The sequence below is a fragment of the Equus asinus genome, chromosome 3 (genome assembly GCF_041296235.1).
Source record: "Equus asinus isolate D_3611 breed Donkey chromosome 3, EquAss-T2T_v2, whole genome shotgun sequence".
Lineage (NCBI taxonomy): Eukaryota > Metazoa > Chordata > Mammalia > Perissodactyla > Equidae > Equus > Equus asinus.
In genome coordinates, this window is record NC_091792.1 from 15,129,898 (window position 1) to 15,143,804 (window position 13,907).

A 13,907-nucleotide genomic window follows, 5' to 3' on the forward strand; every position below is an offset into this window, starting at 1 on the left:
ATATGATAAAGACTCTGTTTTATGCTCTAGTGAAATTTTTGTCCATGGAGATTTGAAGTGGGATATTTTCCAAGTAATGATATCAAGATCAACCACACCAGACCTGATAAAAATAGGAATGAAGCTCCAGGAATTTTTCACACAACAGTTTGACACCAGCAAACGAGCTCTGTCTACCTGGGGACCAGTTCCTTATCTTCCACCTAAGACAATGACTAATAACCTAGAGAAAAGTTCACAAGAACAATGTAAGAATTAGAACTAAGCCTTTATATATGCTTCATCTTTCACTAAATATGTGTCACTATCTTAATTTAAAATAATAACAATATCTAGACCATACATAGAAAGTGGTCCATATGCTCTTTATCCTCTTCACTCATCAAAGTATCTAATTTCCAACCCAACAAGGGAATTAAAGGCCATCATTTGGAAAGTCATCATTTATTTTCTCTCTCTGCTACAACTCATCTGCAAGCATGTTCATTCCATGCTCTTGAATACTAATTATGACAATATCATGTTCTGGTTTAGAGCATGAGTTATGGAGTCAGAAGGTTGTCCGCCAAGTGGTTCTGGTGTAGCGGGCAGGTGATTTTGGCGTGTCCGGCAGGTGGGACCGGTGAGTCAAGCAGGTGGTTCCGACGAGTGTTTCCTGTGTTTCCGGTCTGTCTGGGAGATGGTTCCGGCATGTCCGGCACGTGCTTCTGGCACTTCTGAGAGGTTGTGCTGGCATGCCCGGCAGGTGATTCTGGAGTGTCCGCCAAGTGGTTCTGGCGTAGCCGGCAGGTGATTCTGGCGTGTCTGGCAGGTGGTTCTGTGGAGTGTATCAGGAACTTCCGGCATTCTCGGCAGGTGCTTCCGCCGAGAGGTTTGGATTTATTAGCTGTGTCATATTAGGCAGATTATTATTTTCACTCAGTAATTCAATCAGCAAATATTAAGCATCAACCATGTTCTTAAGCACTACAGGAGATAGAGGAGATCTCCTAGTGCACAAAGTTCCTACCCTCATGAAGCTTACATTCTAATGGGAGAGATAGGCCATAATTAATTTACTAACTAATTATGTAAGAATTTCAGGTAGAAGTGCTGGAAAAAAGAACAAAGCAGGGGAAGGATAGAGAATGACAGTGTGTGAAGATAGCTGTTTTAGAAAAGGTGGTTAGGGAAGCCTAGTGAAGTGAAAGATCCAGGCTGAGATCTGGGGAGAGAGAGTTCTGGGCATTGAGGGTTATTGAAGAGTACAAAGCTCCTACAGTAGGAGGAAACTTGGCTTGTTTGAGTATCATTAAGGTGGTCACTGTGGTGGAACAGAGTGAGCAAACAGGAAAATCTTGGGTGTGAATTCAGAGGATAGACCACAGACAAGATTTTTAATAAGATGGGTAACTATTGGAGACTTTTGAGTAGATTTGGTATTATTTGATTTTTTCCTTAAAATACTCCTTTTTAAAGCATCACTCTGGCTGCTGTGTGGAGAACAGACTACAGGTGGTTAAGCATGGAATTAAGGAGACCATTGCAGTAACTACCATTATCATTGTTACACAGTCATATTACCATTGTAAGGAGGCCATTGCAAGCGTCCAGGCAACAGATGACGGTGGCTTTAACTAGAATGACAGAAGTAAAAGTAGTAAGTAGTAGTCAGAATCAGGATAATTTTTAGTAACTTTTTATTATCACAGAAGTAGGACGTGCATTGTATCACAGTGAATACTTTAGAGAATATAGCTTCAGATACTTTTATATATGTACTTTTTACCAAAATATTGTTCATATTGTTTTGTAACCTTTTCCAGTCAACAATCTCCAACTTCCCATTTTGCTCATTATTTATCTCCTCTAGACTTCTGATCACATTCCACAGTTGACCTAAAATTATCCTTACAACTGGTTTGTCCAAACCAATATATCCAAGATCACGAGTTAAATCTGATTATGTTCCTTTACACTCTTTTAATCCAGCATAGTCCTTTCTTTAATGATATAACTTGAAGAGACTTGGCCAGTTGTCCTGAAGAATGTCTTACCTTCTAGATTTTTTCAGTTGCTTCCTTGTGGTTTCCTTTATCTTGTTCCTGTAGTCCTTCTGTTTCCTTAAACTAGAATTTGTATCAGGCATATACAAATAGAGGGATGTTCCTCAAAATACCTGGCCCAGATTCTTCAAAAAAGTCTTGTCACAGAAAACAAATAGGCTTAGGGAATTGTTTTAGATTAAAGGAAACTAGAGAGACATGTTAACTAAATACAATGCATGATCCTTGGTTGGCTCTGGAATGAGAGTTGTGGAAAACAGCCAAAAAGGGCATTATTGGAATAAATGGGAAGTACAAATATGAATTGTATACCTGATTAGTGCTTCTCAAACTTTAATGTGCATCTGAACCGCCTGGAGATTATATTAAAATGCAGATTCTGATCCAGTAGGTGTGGGGTAGACAGGAGTCTGCATTTCTAACAAGCTCCCGGGTGACGCTGATGCTGCCGGTCCTCAGACCTCACTTTTGAGTAGCCAGAGTATAAGAGTAAAACCAGTACTTAAAATCAGGGATCTGCATGTGATTCCTAGGTCTTCTAGTCACTGGTCACTTAACCCCTCTTCTCCTTCACTTGAAAGAGTCTAGATGAAATATGTAGTTTACAGAGTTATTGTGAGAACTGTGTAAAATTTCATGCAAGCATTTTGTAAATCATTAATCATTACCCAAGTGTTCGTTGTAATTATTTATTAAGTTACTACTTTCCTTAGTTCTATCCGTCCTGCTTGCAGCACCTTTTCCCAGACTTTATCTTCTTAATGTTAACCAGGTGTTGGGTTGTTTTCATCCGTTACCTGAGTCACTTCAGCTATCGAAAGTAGCCACCTGCTGCCTTCTACCTGACATTCTAGATGTTCACAACGCACTTCAGGATAATTGGTTTTTGGTTTTCTTGCAGTGCTTGATGCAGCTCATCATCGACATTGGCCTGGAGTATTGAAGGTGGTATCAGGATGCCACATATCCTTATTTCAGATTCCGTTACCAGAAGATGGAATGCAGTTTGGAGGATCAATGAGCTTACATGGAAATCATATGACACTGGCTTGTTTTCATGGTCCAAATTTCCGTTCAAAATCCTGGGCACTGTTTCATTTAGAAGAACCAAATATTGCTTTTTGGACTGAAGCTCAGAAAATCTGGGAAGATGGTAAACTGACACATTTCCAGCTTTTACTTTTTCCTGTGTTCTGATATGATTATAAATGACAAAATAATTTTCCTTTCCAATATTTTTGCCTTTTTCTTATTATATTTCTGAAGTCCATCTCTATTTGTTATCATGTACCAGACATGTTAAGGAGTTCACTGCCAATGAGTCAGTATCTATAAAGTCTGGGACAAGTTAAAGGACTTATTTCTGAACTTGCCATCTTATTCCATTTCTTACTTAAAGAAATGGCAGTTAGGCAATTGAAACTTCTGCTGCTGTGGCTGGCCACAGTCATAATAATAGTTATTGTAAATATTTCTTTAAAAACATGGAGAAGACACATAGTAGTAGTGTAAGGAAATTATTGCAAGTCAAGATTATATTATAAAACTTTTATGGGCAAGGCTGTGCTTTTACTTCTATTTACAGTGATAAACCCAGTTCCTTTTAGCTTTAATTTCCTACTCAGTGGTTTCTTAATGATGAAGGGAAAAATGGTTGATGCTCCTTATCTTACTGGGGACAAATCCAGTTATAACTAGAAGAAAGAAAAATTATTTGTGATCTTGTGTGTGTGAGGAAGACTGGCCCTGAGCTAACATCTGTTGCCAATCTTCCTCTTTTTGCTTGAGGAAGATTGTTGCTGAGCTAACATCTGTGCCAGTCTTGCTCTATTTTATGTGGGATGCCTCCACAGCGTGACTTGAGAGCAGTGCTAGGTCTATGCTCGGGATCCAAACCTGCGAACCCTGGGCCACCGAAGAAGAGCACGCTAACTTAACCACCATGCCACCGAGCCAGCCCCCAAATTATTTGTGATTTTTTTCCCCTCACTTATTTACTCCTCAGTTTTACAACTTTATCTGTGCGTGACTTAGCTAAATCTATTGCTCTAGGGCCACAACTATTTTCTTGCATCTAAATATAGTTTGTTACATTAACAAACTTTTTTTCCTCTAGGCTCTAGTGATCATTCTACATACATTGTACAAACACTGGATTTTCATCTGGGCCATAATACCATGGTTACCAAACCATGTGGTGCTTTGGAAAGTCCTATGGCAACAATAACCAAAATAACAAGGCGTCGCCATGAAAATCCACCCCATGGAGTAGCAAGTGTGAAAGAATGGTTCAATTATGTTACAGCCACAAGGAATGAAGGTTAAAAGTTTGATTCTTTGAAGAGATTTATTTTGTTTTCTCTATTTTGGGCTCTGTTGACCGTGTTTAGAATTTAAGTGGAAGGAGAATTTTCATTTCTTTAATTAAATAAGTTTCATTTTATCCCTGCTGACATAAGTAACAATATTAGTACAGTCATGCATCACTTAACAATGGGGCTGTGTTCTAAGAAATGCATTGTTAGGTGATTTTGTTGTGCGAATATCACAGAGTGTACTTACACAAACCTGGATGGTATGGCTTCTACACACCGAGGCTATATGGGACCATGGTCCATTTCTGACAAACATCATTATGCAGCACATGACTGTACATGATTCACCACCCTGGTAGTGCCACATCTTATAGACTAAAATTATTCTAGAGGTAACTGAAAACATTCAAAATAAAAGTGGTTTAAATAAGTGAAATTAAGTTTTTTATAATTGGAAGAATATTTTTGTAGTAATATTAAACATGGGAGGTTTGGAAAAGTTAGTACCCGACTAACTAAAGCTGTTACACAACTAACTAAAGCTATTGCACAACATGGACTGCCACAAACTTAAGGTTCGGTTTAGCTGGAATAAAATGAAACTAAATAATATTATTGCTACCAAGTCATAAGTTTAAAGAGAGTGCTTTGGATAAGTTTTTTTATTTGACTAGATTCACCAGTCTTAATATGGTCATGACAATTCTTATTTTGTGGTTGTTTTTGTGTTCGAGTTTACAGTACTGCTTTTACCAATCATTTCACCTGTACTGAAAAGCTGACTAGATTGAGACATGTTAATATTTGAATGTTTTACTTAAAAATGACCTTCTTTCAAAATGGAAAAGATGATGAATTGGCCCCCATAGAAAACAGTTACTATGGTATAGGCACCCAGGGATTAGAGACTGTTAAAAATGTTCTGAGAACAAAGGAGGATAAGAAAGTAAATTAGAATATGCATGTATTGGCTATTCTACCTTCCAAATAGAGATTTTGGGGGAGGGAGTTCTTTTTGGCTGGGATACTAGGGAGGGGCTATTACCATATTGGACTGTGACCTGTAGACCTAGAAAAATGATGATTTTTATCATAACGCATATGTTGGGGAAAATCAGGAGTCCTACCTGATTTCAAAGTCAGGATCATATTTAATTGCAAATTCTATAATAGTCAATTATAGTCAAGTATTCAATCTATGGACTTTGAGCTTAATGAAACTGTTAAATTCAGACATGAATTCAGTTGAGAATAATATTCATTTTAAAGTTTGAGAAACAAAAACCAAACTGTATTGGATTTATCCAAAATCAGGTCATAAAGCTTTTTGGTCTTAAGAATAGTGATGTATATCACTATATAGATAGATAGATAGATAAAGGTCACTATAACACTATATATATAAATATGTCGCTATAACACTACATATATAAATATATCACTATATTTTTATATATATAACTATATCCATATCTATATATAGATATATCACTATTCTCAAGACCAAAGCTTTACATGGCTCTATTTTTAAAAATGTGAGTCTTTCCAACTTTTGAAATAATAAAACTGTGTATCGTAGTGTTCTGAAAGCTATAGGCTTATCAGTGCCTACTGGTTTAACCTGATTCTTACTGTCTCTATTACGCATGTAGAGCTAAACCTACTTCGTAATGTGGATGCTAATAACACTGAGAATAGCACTACTGTGAAGAATTCTAGTTTGTTGAGTGGATTCAGAGGAGGTTCTAGCTACAATCATGAAACAGAGACTATCTTTGCATTACCAAGGATGCAGCTTGACTTTAAATCCATTCATGTTCAAGAACCACAAGAACCTTCATTACAGGGTATGTGAAAAAACAATCTTTAGTTTCTAAAGTTACTACGAAAATTCTAAAGGAACTTCAAACTACCGCTATTTTCTCACAGGTTATTTTTGTAATGCTAATATAAGCTAATGAAGTTGATTTTCTGGGTCAAATTGGTTGATTCTCTTACCGGCTGTATGGACTCTGACAAATAATCCATTTTTGTCTCTTTTTGCTCAGTAAAATGGGGGTTAATAACAGGACTTCATTCATAGGGCTTTTATGAGGAATAAATGGCATATACTCGGAAAGTGCTTAGTAAACTATCATCATTCTGCAAACCACAAACTACTCATTTCTCTATAGTTGCATTGAAGTGAATACATTTACATAGACTCATTATTAACAGGAAGAGAAAGGAACTTATTTCATAAAACCTTTTTAAAAGAACTTTGCCATTGCAGATGCAAACCTGAAGCCAAAGGTAGAATGTAGTGTGGTGACAGAGTTCACCGACCACATTTGTGTGACTATGGATGCTGAGCTCATCATGTTTCTTCATGATTTAGTGTCGGCTTATCTTAAAGAAAAAGAAAAAGGTGCGTAGCATTTTCTTGTTTGGGGTTTGTTTTTTGGTGTTTTTTTTTTTCCTTAAAAGCTTCAGGAAAGGTGGTAGAATGAGTCTCCTTCCTCCATTAGCTGCAAATATCAATAAATACATAGATATAAATAATATATTAGTAAGACGATGTGATAGACTTTTGAATATCTGCTAGGTACATGGCACTCTTTTTCTAACCATACCTCACACTGAATGATGTTTTATCTTTGACAGAATGTTTCCATAAATGTTATGTACATTATCAGGCATTGTAGGAGATTTTCGCAAAGTAGGAAAAGAAAACCTCTTTGAGGAAATACTGATAATCAAAGTGAAATGACTAAAGAAACAACTACATACTAAAGTAGCACGAGTTATACAAGTAATTGGGAAAACAGTTAAATAAGATAAATCTGTGTGCAATGCAGACAGAGAGGGGAAGCCACTTGCCCAGGGCCACACAGCATGTCAGAGGCAGGCTGTTTTCTTTTTATAAATTATTTAGACCTCAGTGGTGGTAGTTTGTTTTTATGCACTAGCCAACAACATTGGTAAACTTAAATGTCTGCCTATTAAGAAATATATGGTGACCCTAATATCGATATGGAATTGGTTATATATATTATGGTGTGTGCATACAATGGAATGGAATACTCTGTAGCTATCTAAAAGAATGAAGTAGTTAGAAATGTAATGATATGGAATATTCTCCAAATATATGGTCTTTATTCATTCAATAAATATTTATTGCACAACTATGTGAATATACAATTGTAAAACAACAGATGTGATTTTAAAGAATTTACTTGGAATAGATACGTAATTTGTTCAGGTCACACTAGAATATTGCTTCATTTTTTTCATGAAGAAAGAAATGTAAAATTTGCCTTACAGATATTTCAAAATAGCCTCATGATAAATGTTTGAGTGAAGAAAACAAAGATTATCAAAAGACAATGTTGAAAGAGTGCAAAGTAGCATAGCATAGACTGGCAATCTAGAATGTGCTAAAAATTCAGTGAGAGTAAAGTCAATAATGATGGCTGGAAGAAATCTAGGAGACATTAGTTGAAACTTCAAGTAAAATAATTGAAACCATATAATAGGAAATATTATATATATTATAAGTAGATCCAGTCTTCACATATAGCACCAACATGTATCAGTCACTAGTAATCCTCTTGTTTTTCTCTCTGCCTTAATATTTAAACTTAATGTGGAGAAAAACAGATTCTAGATAAACCTGTGAAGTTCAGAATTCTTTTCTAGTCTACCGAGATATGAAATCCTGCCAGATTTCTTTCTCTCAGGTATTATGTGAAGCCTTTGTCATTTTATGAAATATTGTGTTGGTCTTGGTCTGCCATGAACTGTGTATATTTCTAAAAAAAAAAAAAGAAACCCTACCTATTTTTATATAAACTGTTGTAAAACATTATTTTCAATGGGAAGAGAGGAAATAGGGACTTGAGTTTCAGATTTACAATAACAGTGTTATTCTATGGAGATTTCAATTATAAATAAAAATATTTTAATACCTTAAGTATATTTTGTTATTAAAAACTAAAAACAATTAGTTTTGGCCAAAATAAAAATAAACATACCTGAAAAATTCTTAAGAGCATGTAAGACTAGACCAGAATCAACACAGTTCTAGGACATCAAGATAAATTTTAAGACTGTATCCACCACCAATAATAAACAAAGGCAGAGCAACTGAGCAGGCAGTAACTGAAGACATCTGTATTCTTAGGTAGTGTGATGGTACAGCATCATTCCTAGGCTCATTCCCAATCAACGATTCATCCCTACTACTAATTCCCAATAAAGTTATAACTAGAGCTACATAATGCATATCATATTACACAATCAATTATCTTATGCCCAATTTGTATCTTTAAAACTTGTGTCCTAAGAGAAATACTGTATTTATTTAGGAAAATCATATGAAGGCTACCTTTGTCTCAGATTCGATTTTATATATATTATTTATGATTGCCAATTTAAAAAGACTTTCTTTCATAAAACATTTACTTGAGTATTCACTATAAACAGTGAAAAAGGTTGCTTCACATAAAAAGCTCCTAAATTAATAGTACCACTGTTCAAATATATATAGCCATTGTACACTTCAAATGAGTGAATTTTATCTCAATAAAGCTGTCAAGGAAAATCATCTACCTACTGCCATTCTTTAGAAAACCTACACCTGTCAATTTCACTACCCTATGCCTGCTATCAAATAAATCTCAGCATTCTTTACCATTAGTTTTAGGCACACAAATACATGTAAAACATATGCTATTGCTCAAAAATAAATGATGACATGTTATTTCTAATTGTTGTAAGGAAATAACTTTGACACTCTCTTTCTCCAAGAAATACCAATAATTGGTACTTATTTTGGCTTATTCTAAAATATTACTTTTTAAGAAATGTAACTAAATGAAGCTTTGGCCAGTTCATAAATAAAATGATAAATGGAGCCAATTATTCTGTTCGTATAGTGATTTAAAATAAGTTTATAAGATGTATATTTGCAATATTAATCTATTATTTTCCTTATAGCCATTTTTCCTCCTCGGATTTTATCTACCCGACCAGGACAGAAAAGTCCAATTATTATACATGATGACAATTCCTCTGACAAAGATAGAGAAGACAGCATCACTTATACAACCGTTGACTGGAGAGATTTTATGTGCAATACATGGCATCTAGAACCCACCCTTAGGTAAGTGGTGGTTATATATATTTTACCTATATCCTATGGATTATGAGAAAAAGGTTATAAATAATGTAGCAAGTTAAATATGGTTTGCCAAAAAATATTTGTAGAAGTTAGCCACTTGTAACCTCTACAACTTCTGCTATTTTTGCTTCTCCTTTCTGCTTTTGTAAGTGCTTCTAGGTGAGGCAAAAGAAGCACAAAGACTGATTAGTGCTGATTAGCTGTCTACTGTGTGGCATTTTGTCAGTTAATCACTAAAATATGAGAATAACTCCACTTCGACAATTGCTCTTATGTTTTCACCGCCTCACCAGGGATTTTGTTTTCAGGTGTTTGAGGTAGCTACAGTAAACTGTTCTGTTACTTAGTTTGGGAAGATGCAGTAGAAGTCATACATCATCATTAAGGAACTGTTACAATTTCTTACATATTTCATGACAATGTAATAAAACCTACAATGTCACAGTGTCCTTCGTCTGCATATTAAGCAATATAAATCTATCCCTGAAATGTCAAATTTAATGCTGTCAGATTTAGGTTCCTTTACCAAGTCATGTTCTATGACAATCATGATCCAAATTATATCAACTTGTTTTCAGATCAAAATTTCAGAAGTATTTTCAACTTCTAATATTATAATTGCTGCTAGAACTAGTGGTACTTGCCTTGTTTGCCTCTGTTTATGATTCACACTCACGACCTTCCTATTATTTTTCCCTTTCCTCTCATCTGCTTTGTTAATCAAATTATAACTGTCCAAATAATGGAATAACAGTATCAAATAAAGTCCACCACACTCCAGCACAACAATCTGCAGAATATAGATTTCATTTAGATAAGGTCATTATTCAGACATATTTATGGCACAAAATAATCTAAGCTAACAAAATCTCCATTATACAATGGATTCCTGTATAAGCAGAAAGTAGTAACTTTGTGTTAGTAATCTATACTCAGTAAAATTTGTTGTAACCAACAAATCATTTTGGTATCAATATTTCTCATGAGTATATGGATATTAACAATGTCAGTACTCAGGAACAATATTAAAATATTGCAAAAGTCTTGATGCAGAAAACTAGAAAATCTGTTTTGCATATGTAAATCTAAATAAACATAATGAAACTGACTACCTTTTAGAGTGACTATACTTAAGTTGAATATAAAATGAGTTTAATTTAAAATGAGCATAAAAAGTTAAATTTGCCATAAATATATTACTTTTTTTAGCAAACTGTCAAGAGACTAGTGAAGTAATACGGTGTAGTGATGGAGAGCACAGCTGATAGCTCTGGCTCTAAGCCCAGCTTCATAGCATAGTAGCTCAGTGACCAAAGGACTGAACCTGTCTCTGCCTCAGTTGCCTCATATGAAAAATTTGGAAAATGGTATTACCTATCTTGTAGGGTTGTTACAATGGTATGAGTTAAAGAGTTTTAGCAGATCAATGCTTAATTATGCCCCTTTTCCCTGCCCAATTTCAGGACCAATTGAAATAGTGGGAGAGAGGCAGCTGGAAATCAAAATGACAGTTTAATACTGATAAAGTTAATGACAGAGAATGTGGTTTGGATGTCTGGCAACAATTGCTTTCTACTACAAAGTCCAGGTTTGGGCTTACCTGCAGGGTCTCAGTGATGCAGAACTCAAGGATGAGGAGCTGGAGTTGTACAGTCAGCAGTCCTATATACTCACCTAGTCACAGGCAGCCAGGAGCACTCTTGACTAACCTAATCAGGGGCCTGTCCTTGAAAAACCTAAGGCATGAAGGAACAGACCAAAATGAGTGGCTCCTAAGAGAAGGTAGGGAGGAGGGTAGTGTACTGAACTACACTACTCAGTTCCTCCGTTGATTTCCAATCAGATAAATCATCAGTAAGGAGATGGAGAAAGACTGTGTTTCACTAATGGCAGTTCTGCTATATCGAAGGAAGTAACAGGAATAGGGAGAAAATAGTTCTCCCTTCAAACATGTTTAGCACATTTTAGCCTTTCCCTCACCGCCCCTCCATTATGCCACATGCTCATTGCTTTCTTTTATCTTTTTCCAATTTGCTGAGGTGGTATAGACAAAACAGTAAGATATTTTAAGTGTACAAGGTCAGCATTTGATATATGTAGAGTCATCCCTCAGTACCCATGGGGGATTGATTTCAGGACCCCCGCGGATACCAAAATCCACAGATACTCAAGTCCCTTATATAAAATGGCAAAGTATTTGCATATAACTTACATACATCCTCTCACATACTTTAGATCATCTCTCGATTACTTATAATATCTACTACAATGTAAATGCTCTGCAAATAGTTGTTATACTGCATTAGTGGTTTAGGGAATGACAAAAAAAGAAAAGTTTGTACATGTTCAGTACAGACACAACCATCTTAGGCCTTTCAGTCCACGGTTGGTTGAATCCACAGGAGGCAGAACCCACGGATACAGAGGGCCAACTGTATATATTGTGAGAGGATTCCCCCCATCAAGTTAATTTTAGAATTAACCAGATGTCCTTTAAATATTTAAGATGGCCATGTAATGTAATAGTTCTAAAATAATCAGAATGAAATTCAGTAAACGCCATTGCTGTGTGTAGCTTCTCAAGGATATTTATAATCACACATTTCTGAATGCTATGGTAGTGAATCCAGGAATTGTAGGTTAGATTATTCCAGTGCACCTATTGACAATATTTTGTCTTGAGCATATTATGGCGGCTTAGTGATGTTTTTGAACCTACTTTCAGGACTGTGCAAGGGCACTGTACTCCTTAATAACTATTATTTATAATTATTTTAGATTAATTTCTTGGACTGGAAGAAAGATTGATCCAGTAGGTGTTGATTATATTCTTCAAAAATTGGGCTTTCATCATGCCAGGACTACTATTCCTAAATGGCTTCAAAGAGGAGTCATGGACCCACTGGACAAGGTCCTGTCAGTTCTTATCAAAAAGCTCGGGACTGCACTACAGGACGAAAAGGAAAAGAAAGGGAAAGACAAAGAAGAACACTAAAAAAGTAGCTTGATTTGTGAACAAATTATGATTGTGTCCGTTATGTTTTATTACACTGGAGTGGTTTTTTTTGTATAGTAAAATTATTTTAAATATAACTTAAAAAATAATTCTGATTTTGTGGCCATTATGTCAAAAGTTTGTAAGTTAACCAGTTTATCCTAGTTATACCATTCTGTATACAGTGAAGTATTGCATGATAATGTAAATTTTGTGAAAAACTAGATTAAAATATATAAATTTGCTCAGTAGGATTTATAATTGTATTATGTGCAATATGATTCCTGCATCTTTACAATATTTCCAGAATTAACTGTGAATTCCTTTGTTATTGGCCATAACTTTTAGAAAAAAATCTTAATAATGTGATTTTTTTGGTTATTAATTGCTTTTTCCTTTTTATTTAAATGTAGACTTGTACAAATACCTATTTGTATATAGTTTGAGTAATTGTGATATGATTAAATACCACTAAAATATTATTTGTAACTATTGTAATAAAGTCACAATAATGGTCTCAGTCTGTAGTGTTCTTGAGTCTTTTCTTCCTATGATAGCTTATTTTTATAATTAGTAGATGCTTATTATTATTGAATGTTTTCATAAAGGTAATTAATACTTATAAAAATAAAATCGTTATTAAAAATTAGCTTACAGAAGATGCAATCAGAGAAAGGCACAGCAGAGGCTTCAGAAATATTAGGTATTTTATTTCTTATTCTTATATATAAGTATAATAAGATTCTAAAAGTATAGCAAAATCTAAAATAATATTCAAAGATAGCTATAATACTATTAATAACAACTGAATTTTGAAATCTAGCCAAGTCAGTACAATCAGTTTAAAGACAAGATAAACAGTAGAACTGAAGAACCTATAGCCAGAAAACACCTTAAGAAAGCCTCTGGTGCAGACCCTCGTGTTTAGGTAGATACGGCAGTATTACTGTCTCTGACAGATTAAAGAAAACAAAACTCCAAAAGAGCTAACACACAGATCCAAGGGGTGTGTGTAGTAAGTGTTGGTAGGGATTAAGAATTGCTATCTCATGTCACACAGCAACTCAGTAACACAGCTAAAATTAAAACCCTAGTGTCTAGAGTCATAATTTTGTATTCTTTCTGCTAGACCATCTTATCATCATCTTCTGATCTCTGTATCCCCCCCATTCACTCCTACAGTTGGGGGCTATAGGTACCTTATTTCTGCTGATCAAGCTTACCAGAGAAGTAAATTCTATGGCTACTTTGGATCTAGTGTCTAAATATTGCCAGAAAGTTACTTGATAAAACAAAGTAAATAAAAATGAAAGAAATTAGTTCCTTACTTGAGTCCTACCTCAAGTATTAATCCTCTGCTTCAAAGAAACAGTATGCCAGTAAGTTCTAAA

General features: G+C 35.0%; 1 protein-coding gene across 14 annotated transcripts in view; it reads left to right on the forward strand.

The window, feature by feature from the left end:
- The window catches only part of BLTP1 (bridge-like lipid transfer protein family member 1), a 195,649-nt gene extending 182,613 nt beyond the window's left edge, over positions 1-13,036 (forward strand). For 12 of the 14 annotated variants that reach the window (XM_070504705.1, XM_070504710.1, XM_070504709.1 and 9 more), the window contains 7 exons: positions 31-248; positions 2,947-3,198; positions 4,162-4,365; positions 6,013-6,207; positions 6,633-6,767; positions 9,338-9,503; positions 12,300-13,036. In XM_070504705.1, the coding sequence (XP_070360806.1) occupies positions 31-248; positions 2,947-3,198; positions 4,162-4,365; positions 6,013-6,207; positions 6,633-6,767; positions 9,338-9,503; positions 12,300-12,516 (1,387 nt within the window). In that variant the 3' untranslated portion in view covers positions 12,517-13,036. Of the gene's footprint in view, positions 1-30; positions 249-2,946; positions 3,199-4,161; positions 4,366-6,012; positions 6,208-6,616; positions 6,768-9,337; positions 9,504-12,299 lie in introns of all 14 variants that reach the window. The other 2 variants (XR_011501876.1, XR_011501877.1) reach the window with 1 other exon arrangement.
- The last annotated feature ends 871 nt before the right edge of the window (positions 13,037-13,907 follow it).